The sequence below is a fragment of the Elephantulus edwardii genome, unplaced genomic scaffold (assembly GCF_000299155.1).
Source record: "Elephantulus edwardii isolate Elephantulus edwardi_28Jun2011 unplaced genomic scaffold, EleEdw1.0 scaffold00111, whole genome shotgun sequence".
NCBI lineage: Eukaryota > Metazoa > Chordata > Mammalia > Macroscelidea > Macroscelididae > Elephantulus > Elephantulus edwardii.
The window spans coordinates 5,925,406-5,950,151 of NW_006399861.1; the positions used below are offsets into that span (position 1 = coordinate 5,925,406).

At 37.6% G+C, this 24,746-nt stretch overlaps 1 protein-coding gene across 1 annotated transcript in view; it reads right to left on the reverse strand.

The window, feature by feature from the left end:
* Positions 1–2,612: 2,612 nt before the first annotated feature.
* KIAA1009 (KIAA1009 ortholog) overlaps positions 2,613–24,746 on the reverse strand; it is a 117,201-nt gene continuing 95,067 nt past the window's right edge. The window contains exons 21-26 of the mRNA XM_006892164.1: positions 24,374–24,586; positions 20,774–21,423; positions 16,314–16,455; positions 12,228–12,326; positions 5,921–6,055; positions 2,613–2,819 (exon numbers count right to left, since the gene is read on the reverse strand). Of these exons, the coding sequence (XP_006892226.1) occupies positions 2,613–2,819; positions 5,921–6,055; positions 12,228–12,326; positions 16,314–16,455; positions 20,774–21,423; positions 24,374–24,586 (1,446 nt within the window). The remainder of the gene's footprint in view (positions 2,820–5,920; positions 6,056–12,227; positions 12,327–16,313; positions 16,456–20,773; positions 21,424–24,373; positions 24,587–24,746) is intronic.

The window sequence follows — 24,746 nt, forward strand, 5'->3', positions numbered from 1 at the left end:
CCTCTAACCAGTCTAGTTCTTAACAGCAAAAAGGAAGTAGATATGGGTAGGAAATAAGTATTGGCTTTGCCTTACTACACAGAACTACTTATGTAGCTGTGATTAAAGTTTTCAGCAAATCTAGAAAGAGAAAAAGGATCTATTATGTTTTAGGCTAAAGGGAGAAAATAGGTTAATTAGGGCTATGATTTCATCTCTTCCAAGCTGGACATGTGTTGAGTGCGAATACATATGTTTTTGATTAGTCTTTTATAGAAAATGAAAGGAAAGGTTATTATTAATCAGATGGATCTCAATACTAAAATAGAATTGTCAGTGAAGTTGGAAAGCCAGAAAACTTCGCTCTTTTCATTGTTCATTGCCAGGAAGTTCTTCAAAGCAGTCAGCATCCAAATAGCCAAGTTACCATAAAGTGTCCTTGTACTATGTAAGAATACGTATGTTAAAGATGCCTGTGGATATAGCTGTTTTCCCTACAGGGTATATAAAACCTCAAGTTTAGGATTTCTGTAATGAGCTCCAGTGTTAAAGCCTAGACTTATCAGGTTTATGAATAAATGCTGTCATGAAATCCCTGCATGGATACTTGACTACTAGCTGGAATATACTATTCCATCACTCAGAGATGTGTAGGAAGAGAGGCCCTGTGATCCGCTCCTGAAAGGCCACACCTTGAAACGCTGTGGAGCAATTCTGTGCTGCACACATAGGATGACCAGCAGTTAGAATTGACCCTATGGTAACTGACAAGAAGTTGGCATGCAGTAGGCTCTTAAATCCATCTATTCAAAATTGCTGCAACAAAGTAGTCGTGTCAATCACCTGCTTCTTGGTATAAGGTTCTTGAAGGGAAAAGCCCTAGGGTTGCCTCAATCCTGAGTGGGATAGAATTGGTGGGAGGACACGGACCTTAAGAAATTTTCCCACAAATTTTCCTTCTTGTAGAAAAAAGCCTAAAGGTGTCTCTATTTTGTGCTCTTACTCATCATGAACACTAAAGCTGGTGACTAAGGTGTGGGGAATGGCTCATGACATTTTTAGTTACAACAGCTTTGCCACTACTTAAACATCTTTCATGTAAACAGAATGGACGATCTGCTGTGTATACAACTTATCCCTAAATGTTGACTCTCACCAAAATAGGATGCACTATTTTTCAGTCAAAATCTAGTTGATGTTTTCATTCCCTTGTGCTTCAGCATCAGTCACATTTGTACTTGGAATGAATAATCTATGAAGACAGTTAATCAAGAGAATCGAGACAGAGGTGGATGCAACTATGTATTAATATGTAGGCATGTAGACAATACAAAAAAAGCACACTCATATAATAACCAAAATAGAATATTTATATTATAACTTAAGTTTTTCCACATAAAAAATAACAAACTTTAATGCTTTTTTACCTTCTTAGAAAAATGATATTAAAAAGTGCTGTACATCAAGATAATAATTGAACTCCTTATATTTAGCAAATTACTACATCTCACATCCATAATTTTACTAAGACTTATTTCACTAGTGCTTTGAAATGATTCTCTCTAATCTATATTCTGGAACTGTACTGTAATGCAAAATATATTTAGATTTCAAAAAAATAAAAAAATATATACTTTAGATTTCAAAGATTAGTATGAATAAAAGAATGTAAAATTACAAATTTTACATACATACTGATATTTTATATTAGAAAACATAAACTTTATTAGTTTAATTTTACCTCGTTGATATTTTTTAAGGATAATAACTGAAAAATTAAAAATTACACCTGTAGCTCACATTTCTTTTCTGTGTGGGACTAGAAATTGGAAAACAAAGGGTTAAACTATCTATAAATTCTATATGTTATTTGTCTTTAGAAATGGGAAATATAAGAACTAACAATCCAGTCTGTAATTTTTCTAATGGATCATATTACTTTTAAAACAAAGTATAAATCTTAACCTCTGTTTATAATTTTCAAAGGTACCGAAAAATATGACTGGCATTTAAGATATACACCTTATGCCACATTTTAAATTAAGACTAAAACAATGGATAAACTAAATCTCCCTATTGTTTATTTTTACAAATAGCTGCAATAGAGAGTTAAGGGAAGAGGAGTGGAAAAGTGGAGGATATCAACAGGATTAACTGTCTACTTGAGCAGAAATAAGAACTCGTGTGTAAATTAGGACACTCTACATTCAGTGACCTCCCACCCACTGCACTCATATTCCACTGCACTTTTCCACAAGATGGAGAAAAAAGAGAGCTGCTCTTGTGGCAAAAATAAAGTTAATATAGACTTGGTCAATAAAAACAACATAACATTTAGTGTGGGGGGATTTCCTTTTCTTTGCATTTCTACCATATAAGTAAGGTGTTTTATCGTGAACCTCTTTAGTCATAATAATTTACTACAAAATATGAATTAAAATATGACTGGATAATTATTTTCAGGAAAATATACCTTGATGGTTGGTTTTTAGTTTGTTTGTTTTTTAACTCTTAGAAGTTCAGGATAATTTTTATTGTTTGGTTTCTGACAACAAAAAGGACTAGTTCTTCTGGAAAACTATAGATAGTAGCATAAGCCATGTATCAGCACTTCCTGTGAAGTGAGACTTCTACTAATACTCTAGTGCATTCGCTTCATTTGAAAAAGTGACAGGAACAACTAGGCCCTGTCGGTGCAGCTCTCGGAGAACATCTAAGATTGAGTCTAGTTCCGTGCGAAACTTGTCCAGCTCTCGGTTCTTTAACTGTGCAAGCCGTTTCCATTTTTCCACTTCCTTGTTTTGCTCAGTTTCTACTACTTGGCGAGTTTGCTGTATTATCTGAAAATTAAAAAAACGAAAAACAAAAAACAAAAACATATTACTACTACAATTCACCCTGTGGCTGAACAACAATTACCACTTTCAAGAGTTGAGATGGACAATGGTGAGTGTGACAGGACTGACTGTTAGAGGGAGGAAGAGTGGCAGCCGTAACAAACGGGCGAGACTCTGCCCAGCAAATAAGCTTTGTAGGTTAAGAGGTGGAAAATTTATAATCTAAAAACTTTATTATATAAAGTTTTCTAGTTAATTTTTTAAATAATGTGAATAAAACACTACCACCATTTAAAATAAGAATATCTAATCGCTTGCTATGAATCTGAACATCCAAATAATGTCTCCTCAGGATAGCAACGTAGGTATAGTGTACAAAAGAAAACCCAAAGCTTATATAAACAGAGAAAACAAAACACAAAGATTTTCCACTAATAGAAAACTGGTAAGACTGAACCCTGTCAAAGGGGAAGAACTTGTGGGGCCTACAAAAGAGAGGAAGTTCCATCGAGTTCTGACTCTCACAGGGTTCATCATAATGCTTCTGTTGTTGTTAGGTGCCACCAAGTCGAGTATGACTCACAGTGACCCTATGAACAGATCCAAACCCTGTCCTATGCTTATTATTTCTGACATACTCGAGCCCATTGTAGAAGTCACTGTCAATTCATCTCATTGAGGGTCATCTTCTTTTTTGTTGATTCTTTATCTTTCTAAGTATGATGTCCCTCTCCAACGAGCACTCAGGCTGTACTTTCTCCAAGACATATCTGTTTATTCTTTTGGTGGTCTATGGGATATTCAGTGCTGTTCTCCAACACCATAACTCAAAGCCATCAATTCGTCTGTAAACCTTATTAATTGTTCAGCTCTCAGAGGAACAACAAGTGAGGGAAAAAACTAAATGGCATCTTAGTCTTCTAACTGACATCATTGCTCCTCAATAATTGGAGAAGTCCCTGACTACAGACTTTTCCAATGCAATACGCTTCCTGATTTCCTGACTGCTGATATCAAGGGCGTTGCTTGTGGATCCAAGTAAGATGAAATTGTTGACAATTTCAGTCTTTTCTCCATCCATGTGATTCAGATACACAAACTGCTTTGAGGGAGAAAGATGAGCAATCTCCTCACAGGTGATTTACTGCCTATGAAAACCCACTGGAGGGCCAGCTATGGGTGCATTATTACTTGATGGTACACAACAAAAAGTATTCCTTTGCTCTGTTCAGACAACAGTCTCTTGGTTCAGGCAAAATGAATAGGTTTCGCATTAGCACAATTAAGTGTCGCGACATATGATTAATCATACAGCATAACAGTAAAAATAGTAAGAACAAACATCCATAGCATGCATCAAGTGCCAGGCCCTGTTTTATATATTTTACGTAAGTTAACTCATTCAACACTATCAACACAGTAGGGGGCAGGTGCTATGATTTATCACCATTTGATAGATAAGAAAGTTGAGCAACTAAAGCTCAAGCCCAATGGCATTTAGTGTGTCTGCCTCACAGTGACCCCACATGGCAGGGTGGTTATTGGGTTCGAATTGTTGATAGTTTGGTTAGCAGTCAACACGTGAACCACTATGCCACCAGTAGTTACATTATGTATGTGTACTACATAAATGATACTGATACACAGATATCAATATACACATATAAATGATATTAAATTATAAATATATATATAAATTTTATGTGTATCAATAAGCATGTATCAGTAAATTTTATCTTTATTGATACACACAATAATTTCTTCCACCCACTTGTGTATAAGACTAGAAAACAACTATTTGTAATAAGGTCTTAACACAGTATAAACCTATTGTAAGTTAGGATATAATCATAAATATAGTTGTGGACAACTTATATGGGTACATTCTAGTGAAACAGTGGTACATTTTGATGCCTTAATTCTACTACCGTTGATTTGCAGTGAGTTTAGAATATGGTTTTTGAAAGACTTTCATAAGTAGGTGAGCTCTGGTGGCCTAGAGGCAGGAAGCTGCACTGCAATTGCAGAGATATGTGGTTCAAACCCACCAGACGCTCTGCCAGAGAAGGAGAGGCAATCACCTCCTGTACCAGTCAGATCCGATTTGATGGAACACACACACACACACACACACACACACACACACACAAAATAATAAAATAAAAAAAATTTTAAAAAATGACTTTCACAAGTATAATAGTAGAAATGAAAAATCTATCACATTATTCTCATTAATCTATTAATCTCTCAAAAATCTATTAATCATTGCCCATTTCAAACTCATTTCTTAATTCCCTAATGAGAATCTTGATATGTTTACATACAGCTGGTATTTCCCTGTGGCATTCGAGTTAACAATAAAGCCTGCAAGTCAATAATATTATCAGTTTTCAAATTTTATATAAATTCACCTTGGTCAAGCAAAGATAAATACCAGCACCAAGGCGGCTATAAACTCTTTTGTCATTTTAAATGTCTATTATTTTATGTTTGTAATTAAGGATAATAATCCTATTACTAGTGCTAGATATATAGTTGTTGTTAAATGCCGTTGAGTCGCAGGTGACTCATAGTGACCCTATGAAGGAGAGTCCTCGATGCTTGGGTGCCTTTCATCCTTCCTCCAGGTTCACAGAGTGTCCCGGAGGCAAGCTATTATGGAAGTGGATGGATATATATTACATACTAGAAATTTATTTCTTATATTCATTCATTGAAATAATTTAGAAGAATGGAACATTGTTCTCCATGTGTTCCCAGAACAAATATGGATAAATTTTAAGCCACCTAGCAATAGATAAGAACATGATAGACATTCAAACCATGTACTTTTAAGATTCCAGCACAGATTCTTACCACTAGGCAACCAGAGCTACATATGACATACGGTATTTTTTCATTTCATTTCATTAGACAAGACAAACCAATCCTGAGGTATTTGAAATTAAAGTCATTTATACAAAAGGTATAAATTGTCAAGATTCAAATACAGTGGATATACTTTAAGAAAGAACTTTTTTTGGAGAGATGTCAAAATCATAGGAAATTAGATACAGTGAAAATAGAGTACTATACAAATATATAAATATGGTCTACTCTTTTACCTGTTGAAGTTCCTGCTCTCTTTGCTCATGCCTCTTTTCCATCTGTTTTATTTTCGTTTCTAAGCCCATGAAGTGCTTCATCTCTGGTGTATGATTTTCTTTGGCTTCTCTCAATTCTTCTAAGAGTTTTGTAACCTAACATTGAGAACATTATATAAATCAAAAGAGAAGATTAAAATGCAGTAATTTTATAAAGAGGTTGGTTTGAAAACCAGGAACATTCATCATCTCTATGAAATGTTCCTCATTAAGGCGCATCCTGGGTATGACAAGTTATCCTGAGTTATTAGCGTAAGAAATAGCTTTCATTTCCTATGCCCAAAAGAAAAGCTCACCTTATCTCTGAGATGACCCACTATTTCAAGAAGATCTTGACGACTGGACAATTTTCTCCCCATTAAGGCTCAAAAGAAGTTGGGTAAGATCTATTTTGGGGCATTTTCTTAGGTGCATGCAGTTTTGCTACAAGAACGTACTGGTCAAGGATTATATTTAGGATTACATGACAATGCATTTAAAACACACAGCACAGTATAGTACCCAAAACACAGAATATTTTGAATAAATATGGATTCCTGTTCTTTAGTCAGCTCTGTGTAATTCTAGTAGTAATTTTTTTCCACCTGTTATCACTTGTGGCTTTATTGTAATTTATTTAACAAATGAAAGAGGCATAGAAAGCAGAGATAACTGAGCACTGAGTCCTGTGCTGGTAGCTGCCTTGGGCCCTCTCGTGTGAGTTTTCCCGGAGTAGATTCCAGTACCAAACTGGCTGAAGCCATTCTCTTTTGCTGGAATGGCCTTGCCACTGATCAGGTATTAACATGGCTCAGGGGCAAATTCTGATCAGTTTAGACTCATTATAGGCTGTCCAGTTTTTCCTGCCAATGACTGCTTTAAAAGTGGGCATGTGACTTACCTTTAATGCAAAGGTAGCTAGCTGGGAGACAGTACAATCTCTTTGTATTTGTTTATTTGAGTACTTTCCTGTCCCATCCACCATAATGCAAGATCTTTGACGGCGAAGATGTTGAGTATGTTATTTATCACTATATCCCAAAAGCCTACATACAATATGGTCTGGTATCTGCTAACTATGCATTCAATTAATAAATAAAGGAATGTGATGAAGTAGATGCCATACTTCTCATTCACTGGAAAATATCAGTCTTAGAATTCAAGAAGTTGTACTGCCTACTCTAAGGTAGGTGTTTTTGCTCCAAAGGAGAAATTCACAAGGCAATCTCCTCCCATGCTGTTAACAGCCTCTGAAAACTCAACTTCAGGGCCAGCTATGAGTTGGTTCTGACTTGACAACAATGTGTTTTCAACAGAGAATTGGAGTCTGGGGAACATTATCAGTTTTTTCTTCTGCATGAAGAACTGGCCTTGAGTTGAAGTAACCTACCTCTGATCCTCCCTGGATAAAGACTGAAATGTCAGCTGTGATGGCAGACACACTGCCCGTGGTGAAAAGCACTGCTGACTGATAGACTTCATCTGGGCTCAGAAGACTTTGTATGAACTGAAATACTTGGTCGGAAGCTGCGGCTCTGGGCTATCCAGCGTGAAGTGACTTGCAACAGGTCATGTCCCTTATAGGACTCATGGAAGGTTTGCACACGAGTTATAATTATTCTAAGAAACACTGCTTTTGTAAGCTTGGGGTATCTAAAACAGGGTGGTGCCTTAATTTCCCTGGTGTGTTTTATTTCCAACAGCTGGTGGATTCAAATCTTGGGTCTTGGCATTGGCAGCACAATTCTATACCACTAAGCCATCAGAACTCCCTTCAGACTACACTTAGAACTGCATTAGCCCTAGACTGAGGCTGCTCTGGCACCACCATAAAAAAGGGTATTTAAAAGGGTGACACTGATCCCAAGTAACTACTTGGCAGAACAAAGCCTACTATGATTTAAAAGAAAAATAAAATTCACTTGACAGCATAAAATCCATAATGCCAAAACCTAATAAAAAAATTAACAGGCAAGAGTCAGAAGGAAACCAGAAGAGAAACTAATAAGACTCAGAAATAACAGAGATGATAGTATTGAAGGAAAAGAATGTTAAAATAATTATCCTTAACATACCTTATGTTCTCAAGAAAATAGAGATGAACATGAACATGGAAATAAGAGAAATGGAATACTAAAAAGGATGGGATAAGAATTTAAGATGAAATATATGATTACTGAAATTAAAAAATATTTTGGATGGAAGCAACAACGTAATAGGCAAAGTGGAGGAACAGACCAGTGAGCTGGAAGATGTAGTAATGCACACCATCAAAAAGAATTTTTGAGAAAAAAGATGAGTCTAAGTGTTCTAAGGCATGTCTCTTAGAATGTTACTTGTTCTGAAATCCACTTTGTCTTATGTTTTTATCAGATTTTTTTCTGGAGAACTAGAAAAAAGAGGAAAAAAAAAACCCCAGGGATACAGAAAAAAAAAATATTTAAATAATGTTCAACAATTCGCAAATTGATGAAAACTATAAATTCAGGATGTAAGAAGCTCAATAAACTCCAAGTGTAAAACCCAGAAAACCACCCTGAAGTAAAGGCACTAAAACTTGGGTATAAACAGAAAATCACCTTAAAATCATCCAGTGAGAAAAGAAATATATACAGAGAAATGAGAAAACAAATAGACACTATGTTCTGTACATCAGAATCTATCCAGTGTATATGCAGAATATGTCCTTTATATCAGAAACTATGAACTTAGGCAACTGTGATGTCTTTTTGGTTTTGTCCAAACATTTCCCCTCATTTTAAAAAATTAATATTTGTATGAAGGACATCATGTTCAGAAGGGTGGATGGACAGCACAAGACAGGGAGATCCTGGAAGAGATGCATTGATACAGTCACTGGGGCAATGGGGGTTGATGTGTCAGAATTTGTGAGACTGGCTCAGGACAGGGAAGGGTTCAAAGCTGCTGTACACAGAGTAGCTATACATTGCAGGCAACTCAACAGCATGTAACAATAACGTACTATGACAGGTTTTAGAAACAGGAGTGGCATCTACTTCCTAAATAACATGCCTCCAGAAACTTTATGAACTTTGATAAATGTTGATAGATGTAAAGGGGCTTCAGGCCTTTAGTTCATAGGATCGCTATGAATCGTGTTGACTCAAATACAATAGACAACAACACATATGTTTCATGCATTTACACTAGGTTTTATACAGTTGTTATTTACACTATATTTCATTTATTTATATTGTGGATTCCCCTCCTTACAATCATCTTCCTAATAACTTTTGTGAAGGCGTGTAAGCCAGCTACTTCATGCCTTATGCTCTAATATCCTCCTTTTATTTTATTTTATTTTATTTTATTATTTTTTGTGCAAGTACCATCAAATCAGATCTGACTGGTACAGGAGGAAACTGTCCCTCCTCCGGCAGAGCATCTGGTGGATTCAAACTGTGTACCTTTGGGATTGCAGTACAGCTTCTTGACACTAGGCCACCAGAGCTCCCCTCCTTTTATTTTTTTAAACATAGAAAACATTTTAATTTTCCCCTATTTTTGCACATTTTCTTCCCCCTCCCCCCTCTCCAGATCCTTATCGCAATGCATCCCTTGTTCCAGATTGCTGTCATGCATATTATGACTAGTCATATATTCCTTTCATTCTTCCTCTCATCTGATATAATGCAGTGTTCATTATCTATCCACTCTTTTTCCCATTCTATATGCAACACCTCTATGTCTGTCCAATTTAATAACAACATTGTTTTGCAGTATTTGTCCTTTTGTGATTGAGAATTTTACTCAGCATAATGTCCTCCAGGCTTTCCCATGTTGTGTGAAGCTTTATGAGTTCATTATTTTTCATTGCTGAATAATATTCCATTGGGTGAACCTACAGTAATTTTCCTATCCATTCATTTGTTAATGGGCACTTGGGTGGCTTCCATCTCTTTGCTACTGTGAATAATGGAGCAATAAACATGGGTGTACATACATGTGTTTAAGCTGTGGTTCTGGTTTCTTTAGGGTATATTCTCAATGGTGGAATTGCTGGGTCAAATAGTGCTTCTATTTCTAACATTTTGAGAAAGTGCCAGACAACCTTCTGTAGTGGCTGTACCATTTCACATTCCCACCAGGAATGAATAAAAGTTTCAATCTCTCCACCTAACCAGCACTTGTTGTTTGCCGGCCTGCTGAACTTTGCCATTGTTGCTGGGATGAGATAGTATTTCCTAGTTGTTTTGAATATCCTCCTTTTAGATAGCCAATTTATGATCTGCCCGTCCCTATCACACCAGTACTCTGAGGGAACAAGCATGTCCTTTTAGCTGAAGAATCCTCTATCCAACTTGGAAATTTAGAGCATATGCATCCACAAGCAAAGACTAGTCCAGAGCAAGCCATCATGGTGCAACAATCAAGCCTAGCTAACATCATAGTTCTCTTCATCTGGATGGGTTCTGGTCAATGCATTCCTAGGCATCCATGGTTACGTTCAAATGGTTATCAGCTGCAAGGCCATGAGTCCACACTCCTTGCATTCCAGACCTGATGGTGTCAGCCCCAGCCCCAACATGGGGTTGAGTCAATCAGCCAGGGTTCTTCTTGACTGTCTGCTCCATAAGGCAACAACCCTTCCCTGCTCGTCCACACAACTGTGCATACTAGGTGGGCAGCATTGAAGGAGCACGTTCCAAGCTCACTCCGTTTCTTTACTGTTTTATTCCTCCCATTTCCACTTTTATGGGGATTAGCTTATGCTCATGCACAGTAACAGACATCTTTATATTGACAAAACCAAACTAAATCAAAACAAACAAACAAAAAAATCCCCATAAGCTGTCAAGAGTTCTACACTTTTTGAAAAGCTTTTCCAAAAATGGTAAAGATGATTTTCAGACAAATATAAAAGCTGAGATAATCCACTGGCAGAAGATATCTACAACAAAAATGTTAATGGAAATACTTGAGACAGAAGGAAAATTATGCCAGTCAGGAATATCTTGTTGCTGTTAGGTGTTGTCAAGTATGATCATAGTTACTCTATGAACAGATCTGAACCCTGTGCCATCCTCATCATCTGAGTCACTTGAACCCATTGCTGCGGTCACTATGTCAATCCATTTTAAGGGTCTTCCTCTCTTGCTGATCCTGGACCTTTACAAGCATGATGTCACTCTCCAAAGAACAGCCTTTTTTAGAAACATGCCCAGAGTATGTGAGACAAAGTTTTTCTATCCCTACTTTAAGGAGCATTTTTACTTTAAGGCTGCACTTTTTCCAAGACATACTGATATGTTCTTTTGACAGTCCATGGGACATTTAGTGCCCTCTCCAACACCACAATGTAAATAAAGGCATCAATTCTTATTCTGTCATAATTATTTTCTGTCAACCTGAATCAGATGCACCTTAGTTTTCAAACTGATATCAATATTCCCCAGTAATTTGAAGAAGTCCCTGACAAGTAGACTTTTCCATTGCAATATGTCTCCTGATTCCTGACTGCTGGCACCAAGGGTGTTGACTGTGGATCCAAGAAGGACAAAATAGATTTACACAAAGGAATAAAGCGCCCAAACAGTAAATGCATAGCTATTTGGAAAAGACAGTTTTGAAAATACTTAATCTTTTTAAACTATTTACATGACTTATAGCAAAAGAAAGAGTGTAAGGTTATTAAGAGACATGGGAATACAATGTAACACAATAACGAGGAAGGAAAAATAGAAATATACACATAGCTTCATTACACCTAGAGTGGTATAATATTATCTGAATTGCAGAGTGGGATAAATGACAGATGTATACTACAAAGCAAAGGGAACAAAATGAAAAGGTATAAAGTAAAAAAAAAAAAAAAGCAAGCTAGCAAGTCAACCAAAAACATCCCAAACCCTCTGTCACCTAAGGATAATAAAAATGGAGAGTTTTCAGAAAAACCTACTGCCTGATATTACTGTTGATCCAATCATGCTATAACTATTTTCTCACCAAACTAGCAACATTAGTACTTACTATAAAAAGAGCTGTACATCTAAATTACTGTCTAGCATAATTAAACAATTGCCCCTTGCCATTTTTTGCGAGGGATGGAAACATAACTATTTCCATTTAAAACCTGAACATAAGTAAAAACAATTTCTAAATAATACTGGAGTTTCATCTAGGCAGGTATATTCTCCATACGTAAGTTAAAAAATATGCTTGGTATGTGACTGTCATTTTCATCTGTCCATTTCTTAAGTTAAAAAAATTTATACCAAAATATGAATGATAGACTTCAATTAAAAAAAAAAAATCCGTTCTTCTTTACCTCATTCTGTAGGATTTCTTCTCGAACTTGAGAAACTGCAAGTGATTCTTGCTTACCCTGCAGCTCATGAACTTGATTTTGGAAATGTTTTATAAGTACCTGAAAAATGAGTAGAACTGAGTTAATAATATTCTACTTCCTTTGAAGAAATTGACCTTATTTAAAAATCGAAATAAAGTCAATTCATTACTTTTATTTACTAATTTAAAAACCCTTGACATTGAAACATCACTTGTTAAACAAATGACTGCTACAGGAACAAGTTCATTAAGGGGTTATATTAGGTTTCTCCTAGGATTTAAAATTGAAATACTAAAAATAAATTGACTCTAGAACTAGCTGGCCTCTTTCACTATAGTGGGTTCCCTCTGAAAGCCTGAAAAATCTTTTATAAAGAAACAGTTCTAAGTCCTAAGCCACCATCGTGGGTCAGTTATTTGTCCTGGAGGGGTTAACATGTGACTGTGATGGTGGAACCTGTCACAGGCGTTTAACCAGCAGCGTCACCCACGGGGACCAGGTTTCAGTGGAGCTTTCTCTGAACATGAGTAACCAAAGGCTAGATGAATTGTGAAATGACAACAAAGATTCTAGATGTGAGAAAATCAAAAGGTCAGGAAAAGACAGCAAAATCGGTATCAGAAGAGACTTTGAAACTTTCTTTTGAATGTAAAGTTGCTAAAGCAAGTGAAAAAAAAATGCTGATGAACAAGAGCTCCACAGGACATTCTGAAAGGTGGCATTTTGTCAAAAGTGGCCAATATTACCTTTAGACTTTGTAATGAAATAATAGTTTTTTTAAGAGGTTATTAACTAGTATGATTTATATTGTTTTGTTGTTTAGGAAGATTACACAAGCTTAATATAATTCATGACATCAATGTTAGTTTCCTATTTTTAGATATTGAAATATATGAACATATATTCAAGTAAAGTATTTGAATTTAGTAATAACTCAATGCTTTTAGTGTTCTAATGATCAGAGTGTGCTGAATTATATCTAACTCATAATTTATTAAGTTACCCTTATAATTCTGAGACTATCGCATATTTATTGCACCAGACATTAAGAAATTAGCTTTCTCATGAGAAACTGATAAAATGCTCTTATTGCCTACTGGTATCCCATTCATGAAGGAAGAATAGCAAGTTATTTGTAAGTTAAATTAAAATGACTATAGAAATTGAAATTTTTCTGTTCTGTGCCATCAAGTTGGAACCAACTCATAGCTGACCCTCCAGTAAGTATTTAGAGGCTATGAATCACACAGGAAAAGGCTGTACATCTTTCTCACAGAGCAGTTAGTGTATCTGAACTGCATGCTTGTAAGCTGGCAGCATAACTCCTTATCACTAGGCCACCAGAGCTCCCTAAATGTAAAGAGCATTTCATTTTTTTTTGGGGGGGGGTGTATAAAGATTAAATCAAAATTCTTTTTATGCTCATTTCTTTTTCTCACCAACATTTTATTTTGCAAAGGACAGTACAGTAGGCATTTTAGATTCAGTAACTGTTTACATTTCTTTTCTTTGTATATACATGTGCATGGATGTATGCATTGTGTGAGCATGTGTGTGCATGCTTTTTCTCCATTGAACTGTTTTAATTTGAATTACAGAACTGACGTTTCATCCTTAAGTACTTCAATCTGCATCTGCCTCTCAATATACGTGCAGATGTGTACATTTTGCCATTTGATTGCTTGCTCTTTTCTTTATACTATTTAAAATCACTCTGTAGATAAAAGTTTCATATGACTGCTGTTTTTCAGTCAAGTAACTCTACAGAGAAAATGGATCAGACAGTAAATATTCACAGATATTCCAAATAGATATAAACTATATTCAATAAGGAGCATTCATTCCAGAAAACGATGAGTTGTCAGCCTTCTCAGTAATAATTTTTCTAAGTCTATATGCTTTGTAAAAGCTAAAGCTGTGTGTGTCTCTCATTTATTTTATCCCAGGTGCTTGATGCCTATAAACCATAAATCATTATTTGTTTAATGAATGAAAGGTAATGGGCAGGAAGAACTAAGATAATTACTTGCTGTTTGGGTCTGAGTTGGTGGGAAAGGGCTCAATGTTCAAGTTCAACTACTCCTTAGAAAGTTTCTAGTCTTCTTGATATATCCTTTAACTATTTTCTAAAATCAACTTGTTATTGTTCTTAGGTGCCACTGAGCTGAGTACACTGCATAGTGACCCTATGAACAACAGACTTGAACCCTGCCTGATTCTGTGCCATTCTCACCATCTCTGATACACTTGAGCCCACTGCTGCAGTACCATTCTCACAATTGCTGACACACATGAGCCCCTTGCTACAATCGCTGTGTCCATCCATCTCGTTGAGGATCTTCCTCTCTTTTGCTGATCCTACATCGCACCTTTCCAAGAATGATGCCACTTTCCAAGGAACAACTTCTCCTAGCAACATGTCCAAAGTATGAGAGACAAAACTTTGCCATCTTTGCCTCCAAGGAGCACCTTAGCTGCACTTTTCTAAGACCTATCTATCTGTTCTTTTGGCAGTTCATGAAATAGTAAGTATTCTTCTCCAATACTACAGCTCAAAGGTATCAATTCTTTTTTGGCATCCTTATTCACTGTCCAGCTATCAGATGCATAGCAGATGAATGAAAAGATCAATAACTGAATCATGTGTATTCTCATCGTCAGATTGACATCATTGCTCTGCAGTATTTTGGAGAGATCACTGATAGTAGATTTGCAGTAATTCTCCTTATATCGTGACTACTGGTACCAAGGTTTTGACTGCTGATCTAAGCATGATGAAATCACTGACAACTTCAATCCTTTCTCCATCAATCATAGTGTTGCCTACAGGCCCAGAGGTGAGGAGTTTTGTCTTCTTAATGTTGAGATGTAATCCATATTAAAGAATGTAGTTCTTGATCTGCAGAAAGTGTCTGAAGTCCTCCTCATTTTCAGTAAGCAAGGTTGTGCTATCTGTGTAACCCAAGTTGTGGATGAATCTCCTTCCCATCTTGATGCCACATTCTACTTCACAGAGTCCAGCTTCAAAGATCTGATCAGCAAACAGACTGAACAGGTATGGATAAAGAATGCATTTGTGGCATACACCTTCTTGATTTTAAACATTATTTTGTCTGGTCAACAGGTTTTCGGTCTAGGTATAGATTTTGCATGAGCCTAAGTAGGTGTTCTGGGATTCCCATTCTTCTCAATGTTAGATATAATTTGTTATGATCCACATAGTCAAATGCCTTTGCACAGTCAATAAAACACAGAGAAACATTCTTCTAGTATTCTCTGCTTTCAGCCAGAATCCATGTGACATTAGCAATGATAAATAAACATGGAGCTGTAGCCTCTTTTAAACCCTAATTTAAACTTCTGGCAGTTCCCTGTTAATGTACTATTCTAAGCATATTTGGATGATATTCAGCAATATTTTGCTTGCATATGATTTTAATGTTATTGTTTACTAATTTCCACATTCTGTTGGATCACCCTTATTGGTAATGGGAACAAATATGGATCTCTTTCAGATAGTAGAGCTGTCCTCTAAATTTCCTGGCATAATCTGGTGAGCCTGTCCAGGGTTGCATCTGTTAGTTCAAACATGTCAACTGGTATCTCATCAATTTCTGGGCTCATGCCCAGCACCAGCACCACCAAAGATCCAGTTGAGCCACTGTCAGTGCCAAATACCTCTATCCAGGACCTCATCCTACCATGCTGCCAAAGACCTCTGTTGAAGCCAGAGAAGGGCTTTCTGCACCATGATATTTGTATGCCTGATTGTATGCTTTGTTGTTGGAGGTAAACCACCTACCTGTTAGTTTATTGTATTAGGGAATGATTTGCATGTTACTAGTTATTTACAATGTATGTAGAGGAAGGTATATCTGAGAAATGTACGGAAAAAATGGTATAAACACTTACCTACAAGGTGTAATTTAAAACAGAAAAATTAAACATGAATTCTAATTAAAAAAAGAAAACACAAATAACTTTTCATTTCTAACACTAACCTCAAAATTAAAAAAAGACATATATTCACATCAAAGAGAGATTAAAAAGCATTTTGTCATTTACCTCTTGAGTTGCTATTTTACGATTTAGTTCAGCTACTTTGGAAGAGGAATTTTCTATTGCATTTTGGCAAAGGAGTTTCTCTAACTCTCTCTGATGAGATGCTTTGAGAGATGTGATTCGTGCTGTGGTATCTTCCTTGATCCTATGGAGAAAATGAAAGAAAATAACAAATAAAAGTGACATTTCAACCTGTAATTTAGGGTGGAAATTAAGGAAGCAAAGGGAGAGAGGGCACCAGTATTTACTGTGTCAATTACTTTATACAAGCTTTCATATCAGTTCTTCATTGCTCAATGAGTTTACTATTATTATTTATTAATCACTGGAGGAAGGAGTTCTGGTGACCTAGTGGTTAAGGAGTTGTGCTGCTAAAAAAAAATAATACACTAACAGAGAAATGCCAGAAATTCAAACTGGGTTTAAAAGAGGCTCTGGAATCAAGGATATCATTGCTGATGTCAGACAGATCCTGGCTGAAAGCAGAGGATACCAGCAGCATGCTTATCTGTGTTTTATTAACTAGGCAGAGGCATTTGACTGCATGGATCATAACAAATTATGACTAATACTGAGAAGAATGGGAAACCCAGAACACTGAATAGTGCTCATGCAAAACCTATACTTAGACCAAGAAGCTGTTGTGCGAACAGAGAAAGGGAATACAGCACGATTTAAAATCAGGAAAGGTGTATGTCAGTGTTGTATCTTTTCTCCATTAACTATCCGTATGCTAAACAAATCACTTGAGAGGCTGGATTCTATCAGACCTGGAAGAAAGCTCAACAATAACCTATACTAGGGAGCTCTGGTGGCCTAGTGGCAAAAAGCTGTGCTGCAATCCTGAAGGTTCACAGTTTGAATCCATCAGATGCTCTGCTCAAGAAGGAGGGGCAATCTCCTCATATGCCAGTTGGATCTGATTTGACAGCACACAACAAGTAAAAATAAATAAATAAAAATAACTTGTACTATGCAGATGACACAAGTTTGCTTGTTGGAAGTAACCTGACATACTTTACTGGAGAGGATCAAAGACTACAGCCTTCAATATAAATTACATCTCAACATCAAGAAGACAAAAATCCTCACCACTGGCAACGTTGTGAAAGATGGAGAAAGGGCTGGAAATCAATTATTTAATTTTATTTGGATCTACAATCAACACTCCCAGTACCAGCAGTAAGCAGATCAAGAGAGGAATTGCACTGGAAAAATCCACTGTCAGGGATCTCACCGAAATACTAAGGAGCAATGATGTCAGTGTGAAGACTATGATGCATCAGATTCAGGCCATGGTCTTTTAAATCATTTGCTATGGATCTGAAAGTTGGACAATAATTAAGGGTAACAGAAGAATTCATGTCTTTGAGTTGTGGAGTTGCTGAATATCCCACTGACTGCCAAGAAACCATCTGATAGGTCTTGGAGTAAGTACAGCCAGAGGGCTCTCTGAAGCCAAAGATGGTGAAACCTGGCCTCCCCTATTTTGCTTGGAAGAGTAGAGAGTGAAGATAAGAGAGGAGGACCTCAACAAGATAGACCAACACAGTGACTGCAGCAAAAGGCTCCAGGTGTGTCGGAGATGATCAGAATGGGTAGGGCAGGGTTCAGAATTGCTGTAAACTGGGTTGCTTGAAGGTCCCTAACAAAAACAGTAACATATGTTCTGAATCTCTACTTGAAAGTGCCTAACATAACAACAATAACATATGTATGACATATAACAATAACAAATAGGAAAATGTATAGAAAATTGAGACTTAAAATTATTTCTGGCAAAGAATGTGACCTTTTCTAAGTAGTTGCCAGGAAGATTCATGACACGATGGACAGTCAGTATTTGCTGGTTGTTTTCTGTTTTTATTTTGCTCTCACAGCACACTGTCATTGGGAAGCAAGAGAGGCATACATTTATATCAGTTCTCAAGGAACATGTTTATGTGCACACATTATAAGATATATAGGATTTGAGGTAGGAGCAGAAAATTTCCTGAAAGTTTCAGGAAATGTGTGTGGAGAAGGCAGAAGTTAAAAAATGAAGGTGCAAAAGGTAATGAGTAAATGATGCAACTGAAGCTTGTTGTTGTTAGGTGCCCTCAAGTCAAGTATGAATCATAGTGACCCTATGAACAAAAGATCTGAACCTTGCATTATCCTACATCATCCTCACACTTCCTAATACACAAGAGCCCACTGCAGCAGTCACCATGTCAGTCCACCTCGTTGAGGGTCTTCCTCTCCTTTGCCGACCCTCCACCCTTCCCAACATCATGTCCCTCTCCAAGGAATAGCCCCTGCTAGCAACATGCCCAAAGTATGTGAGGCAAAGCCTCATCATTCCTGCCTCTGAAGAACACTCCAGTTGCACCCTCTCCAAGTTGTATGTTTGTTCTCTTCTCCAACACCACAGCTCAAAGGTGTCAATTCTTTTTCTATTATACTCATTCATTTTCCACCTTTTAGGTACACAGCAAGTACCCGGAAAGATTATGACCTGAATCAGATGCACCTTAGTCCTCAAACGGACATAATTACTCATCAATAATTTGGAAAGGTCCTAACTGTAGATTTTCCCAGTGCAATGTGTCTCCTTATTTCCTGACTGCTGGTACCAAAGATGCTAAGTGTGGATTCAAGTGAGATGAAGCTGTTGACAGTTCCAATCTCCTCTCCATCCATCATGAAACTACTTATCGGTCCAGTGGTAAGAATCTTTGTTTTCTTGATATTGAGACGCAATCCATACTGAAGGCTGCATTCCTTGATCTTCAGCAACAAGTGCTGAGGCATGTAGTAAAATAAGACTTGAAATTCCAGGCAGAGAAAATGAGTTCTGATAACAAAAGAATCTGAAGTGAGTAGATGCAGAATTAGTGGTTTTTAAGACAGATAGTTGGAAAGGTAGAATTAAAGTCAGGGAGATTAGGAAAATTATGTACTAACCCAGGGAGTTGGCAGTGATTTACTACGTTAAGAAGACAGCAAAATGTGAAACATTTGTAAGAAGGCATGTATGGGCTGCACACCCAAGGAATAAAGTAAAGCCAGACCCAGCAATAGAAAAATACATTCATAGGCAGAAGAGGGAAGTTGGGAAAGAATTGGTTTAAGGTACTAACTTGAGGCACTGCTGATTCCAAAAGGTATAATCTATTAAGTGTCTGAAGGCCTAACTTCTGGGTTCAGGAAGGAGAAAAAGCCTTGGCAAGTAAATATTATTGTGGTTCATGGGACCATACAAATGGATGGAGTTCTCAATGGAGAAACACAGAAGAGAGAGAGAAATAAAACAAAAAACCAAAAAACCCAACAAAAACACCAATACCAGAATGTAAAAACATTAACCAAAAATTAGTAGAAAGCTAAATTTGTAGGACAGGCCTATCACGAAAGTCATGAAGAAACAGATGTTTTGGTTAGGGCTGTCATGTCATGGAGGTTAAGAGGGGAAATCACTTCAGAAGGGCAATGTGTTAACTCTGACAAGGAAAATGAGGATGGAGTAGGAGTTTCTTGCTGGACTTGGGAAAAAGAACAGGTTTATTAGGAGTGCTGTGTATGAAAGCCATATTTAGGAGGAAATGTGGTGGAAATGAAATGACTAACTATAGAACAGTGGCCCTGAAAAATGTAAAGAAGACTAGAATTTGGGTGAAAGAATCATCTGTGGATGTCAGAAGGCTCAGGGGAGAGTGTGTCCTCTGCAGCTGGAGACAGAGAGAGGAGAAAGATTGAAAGAGCTTGGAGGTCCATGAGCACAGAACCAGTCTGACAGTACAATAGAAAAGAGAAGGCTTTTTCTTCTTCAGCAGTCATCTGATTTTACTAATCGCTGGATTAAAGTCCACTTTATAGAAATCACAGATGATGACATTTCTTTGTAAGAAAGATGCAGTGGGTCAATTTATTACTGCTAAGAGAATGAACAGGTTCATCCTGGACGGAGTTAAACCAGGCTGCTCCTTGGAGGCAAGGATTCTGAAGCTTTGTCTGACAGACTTTGGACATTTTGTAAGGAGGGACCAGTCCTTGGAGAGGGACATCATGCTTGGGAGGGTGGAGGGACAGCACAGGAGATGAAGACCTCGATGAGATGGATTAATTCAGTGATGACAATAAGATTGACACAGGATAGAGCAGGGTTTAGGGCTGTTGTACACAGTGTCACTATGAATCACAGGTGACTCGACAGCACATAACAACATATCCAGAAAGGCAGGGCTGATGGTCTGGCCCAAGGACATAATTTGGATTGAAATGGATCAAATTCCTCAGTCTAAACTACTAGCAAGTAGGCAACCTTACCATAAAATAGATCAATGCCCACCAATGTAAAGCAATTTCTCAGTTATGAATGTAGTTCAGACTCAAGTTAAGCATTCAGAGAGTATGGATTATAATTTTTCAATTTCTATCTCTTTTATGTCCCTGCATTTCTAAAAAAAAGTTTCATGGTTTACCTTTTGATGGAATTTTCAAACTGATTTGATGCTGCTTCAGATTTCATCTTGAGTTCATTCCTCTCCAAAATGACTCTCTGTAGCTCATTTTTCAGTGTGAGGTTTTCCTGTAGAACTTCTGACGTATGGGAATCAGAGAAAGCATGTGGTTGGTAAAGCTCGTCACCCAGGGCTCTTGCAGACCTGGCATTCCCTTTACCTGCATGCACAATGTCTTTCTTCGTCTTTCTGGTGGATGTTTCCTCTCTACCTTTTGGGTTCTGATTAGTCAGCATCATTCTTCTCTCCTTCTGCAATCTCTCCACAGTTTTTGAAAGGTCCTGTATCTCCCTTGTTTTTGTAGCCAGTTCCTCATTGAGCCGTACCAGTTTAGCTTTGGCATGAGCCTGTTCTACCTGGAATTCTATAGACTCAAAGTCTTTATCCTCTTTATTGTTCTTCTTCAGTTCAAACTCAGCATTCTGTTGTTTCAGAGTGCTGATTTCAGCTTCAAGGCTTCTTACAGTGACCTGATGGGCTTCCTTCACATCGCTGAGCTCCTTCTCAAGAGCTTTCACCACAGAGGAGCTGTCATGCAGGTTCTGGGCTGCTTCCTCTGACTTGGAGGCGAGTAGCTGATCCTGTTCCTCTAGTCGGCATTCATACTGAATCTGAGGGGGTAAAAAAAAATCCATAAAATGTCAAAACACAGCTAAACATATCATTAGTTACAGAAGGTCTGAATTTTAGAGAGTCCAGTCTGCTCCTTTATTGAGGTTTGTTGATGCCTCTAAGTAACTATGGACTCTCAGTCAGTCTATGTCCTACTCTGTGAAGGGCATAATGTATACATTGTTGATGTGGTGGATAACCTCCTAATTGGTATTCTGCTTTGTAAATATTAAATTATTTTTTCTCATATACTCCTAATATTGTTTTAAACTTCACAATAAAACCCATTATTATGCATTTTTAAAATACAAATTGGTTAACTATGTTCACTTAGGACAGGTAAAGTAGCTGGGAATATTGAGGTCTCTGAGAAACACATTTTTTCCCTTCTGCTGTCAGTTCATGGAGCTCAGGTGGCCTAGTGGTAATGTGCTGCACTGCTGATCCAGAAGCACATGGCTCAGTGATCAGCTGCTCCTCAGGAGAAGATGGGCAATGTCCCTGGAGAGATCGACGGCCTCTGTAAATTGGCTGGAGGGCCAGCTGTGAGTCAGTTCCAACTTGATGCCACATAACAACAACAATATCAATTCAGTAATTTTTTAGGAAGCATATCAGCTTGCAATTTACACACTGGGATTTTAGTATTAAGAAAGCAATTTACTCTGTAAAAAAAAAGCAGTTTACTCTGGATACAAAGGCATTGATTTGTGTTTGCTCATGTATTCAATGAATATTTATTTAGTTACAATTGCCTGTCAGGCACAGTGCCAAGGTCTAGAGATGGAAGAGCTCAGATCAGCTTTTGTTTTCAAATAGCTCAGAGCTTAGTTAGGCGCGAATGGCGATAGTCATAACATATTGTAACCATAAGGGGCCTATGAATGTGGTGAATAGGTGCGGAAGGGTCAGGGCACCCCGAATGTCTGGAGGACTGAAAAGAGGTAGCAGAGCTGTATAAAAGGCAGCACATTTAAGTTCAGGCTAAAGGGATGAGTATGAATTTGGGGATAAGTGGGATTTAGATGTAGGAAGAACACCTGTGAAGTGTTCTAGGCTTGACCTGTCACCTAATTACAGGGTCAAGGAAACGGATGAAGAGGTGAGTGGAATGGAGAAGAGGAATTGCAAAGGGAAGAGATAGTCTTGATCAATCTAAAGCCAGAAAAATGGGGAAGAGGCTGGAATTCATGCCTGAGAACCTCAAACTGGTCAACAAAATAGTAATAATCATAATTTAAAGGCTAACTGTTAAAAGGTACAAGTATGGCTCTCAATCCTCCTCATATCATGTGTTAGGGATTAACTAATGAAACTAGTTCTTGAACATTATTCTGTGTGAGGCACTATGCTTAACAACAGAATCCAACAGCGAAAGAAAGCACAACAGTCCCTGACACCCCAAGGTCCGCAGACATATGGGAAGACAGGAAGAGAAAGACTATCAAAGATCCAACCAAAAAGTCAGAAAACGTGTGGAGCTATCAGAGTCCCTATTGAGGTAATACACTAGGTAGCTGTGGAAGGTTTCACCCACCAGAACAAAGAAGGGACACAAATTCCTGCTGTTGTAGGAAAAAAGGCAGCAGGAGAAATGGGCTAGTATAGACACAGTGATAGAAAATGCGGGAGGCAGGGGGGAGCTGGCCAGCCATACCTTTAGAGAATATTTATTCTAAGAGGAAAACAAAGTTACTAGAGCAGTATAAACAAAAGAATGTGTGTATATGTCTGTGTGAAAGTAGTGAGAACATATAAGTTTGCCTGTGGTGTACCAAGTTGATAAATTGTTGTTACCTACTGTCAAGTTGGAACTCATAGCTGACCCTTTAGCGGATTATCAGAGGCAGTAAGTCACACTGGAGATTGCCCATCTCTCACCCATGGAGCAGCTGGTGGACTCAAACTGTGTGTCTTCAGGTTAGCAGTGTAGCTCCTTATCACTGGGCCACCGGCATTCCAGTTAGAGGATGGGGCAAAATGAGTGTATAGGTCAGTTAGGTCCTAGATTCAGACATCCAAGCTAGACTCCTAAAATTATCAACATCAGGTGTTAGAAGATGGCAGTATAGTGATACGGTGTTGAAGAAAAACAGGAATTGTCTGATATTTTAGAAGCAGAAGTTGCATATTAAAGTCAGTTATCTCTTGTTTAATATGGGAAAACTGAGGCCCAGAGAGAATAAGTAATTAAATATAAGTCATGAAGTGGTGAATTTCAGGTTAGTGTGACTCTAAAGTCTGTATATTTTCCATTTTGTTAGTTTCCTATTAACAAAGAGCAGAGTGCATTCTGTTAAAAGTAGAGCACAGAGGTAGAGGCGGGGCAAGATGAAGCTGAAGACTGGAAGTGAATGGTGGTGAATGGAAGCAGCAGGTAAGCAATTACACTGCTGTAACAGGCTTACCAAGAAGCACCGAGAGAATCAATGCTGGCCAGGCCATCCTCACAACTGTGCCATTTCCTTCAGAAAGGACAAAGAGGCATGAGTAGAGAGGAGGAGCAGACAGGTAAACTGAGGCTGAGCATGAGAAAGGAATAGTTGGGAATGGATTGGTTCACGGAGTACACCTTGGATTTCAGGGGAAGTCAGTCAGGGAGGTGGCAGGGAACTTGAGGAAAAGGGTGGAGTTAGGAGGATTCTACTCTTCTATTTTGTGGCTGTATCTGTACTATTTCTAATATCGTTGAAAGTATCTAATATAAAGATTATTTGATGTCTAATAAGAAGTTGCTGAAGGAAGGCACAAAGAGAATGTTTCTAGGGGTGATGAGGTTTGTTTTGTTTGTTTTTGTTTTGTTTTTGTACCTTTGATACCTCTGGGAAAGGTTTCGTGGGAAAGGATGTTGAGAGCTATTTGTTAAAGTGAGAGCCCAGGCTCCCCCTTCACAGTATAGTTAATTTTGCCTGTAATGACACTCTATTCCCATGGTTACCTGACATTTACCTTCATTTTCTGAAACTGCTGTTCCATGGTACGAAGGCTCTTTTTTGCTTCTTCATCTTTGCCCTCAAGATCAGCTTCAAGCTTTTTAATCCTTTTTTCCATAAATTCCACCGTATTTCTATTCACTGTATCACCTGCTGCTGATGCAGCCAATATTAAAGCAGGTAAAGAATTGGGATATCTTCTCTTCAGAATTCCTTCCATTTCCTTAACCTATTAAAAATATTTTTGTATATGAGTAAAGACCAAACTATATGTAAAATGACAGTTGAATATATACATTTAATTTCTCCAAACAAACATCTAGGCCTTAAAGAGATGTTTTTATCAAGCTTCTGGACTGAATCAACTACCAGCAGAAATGAAGAGAAAC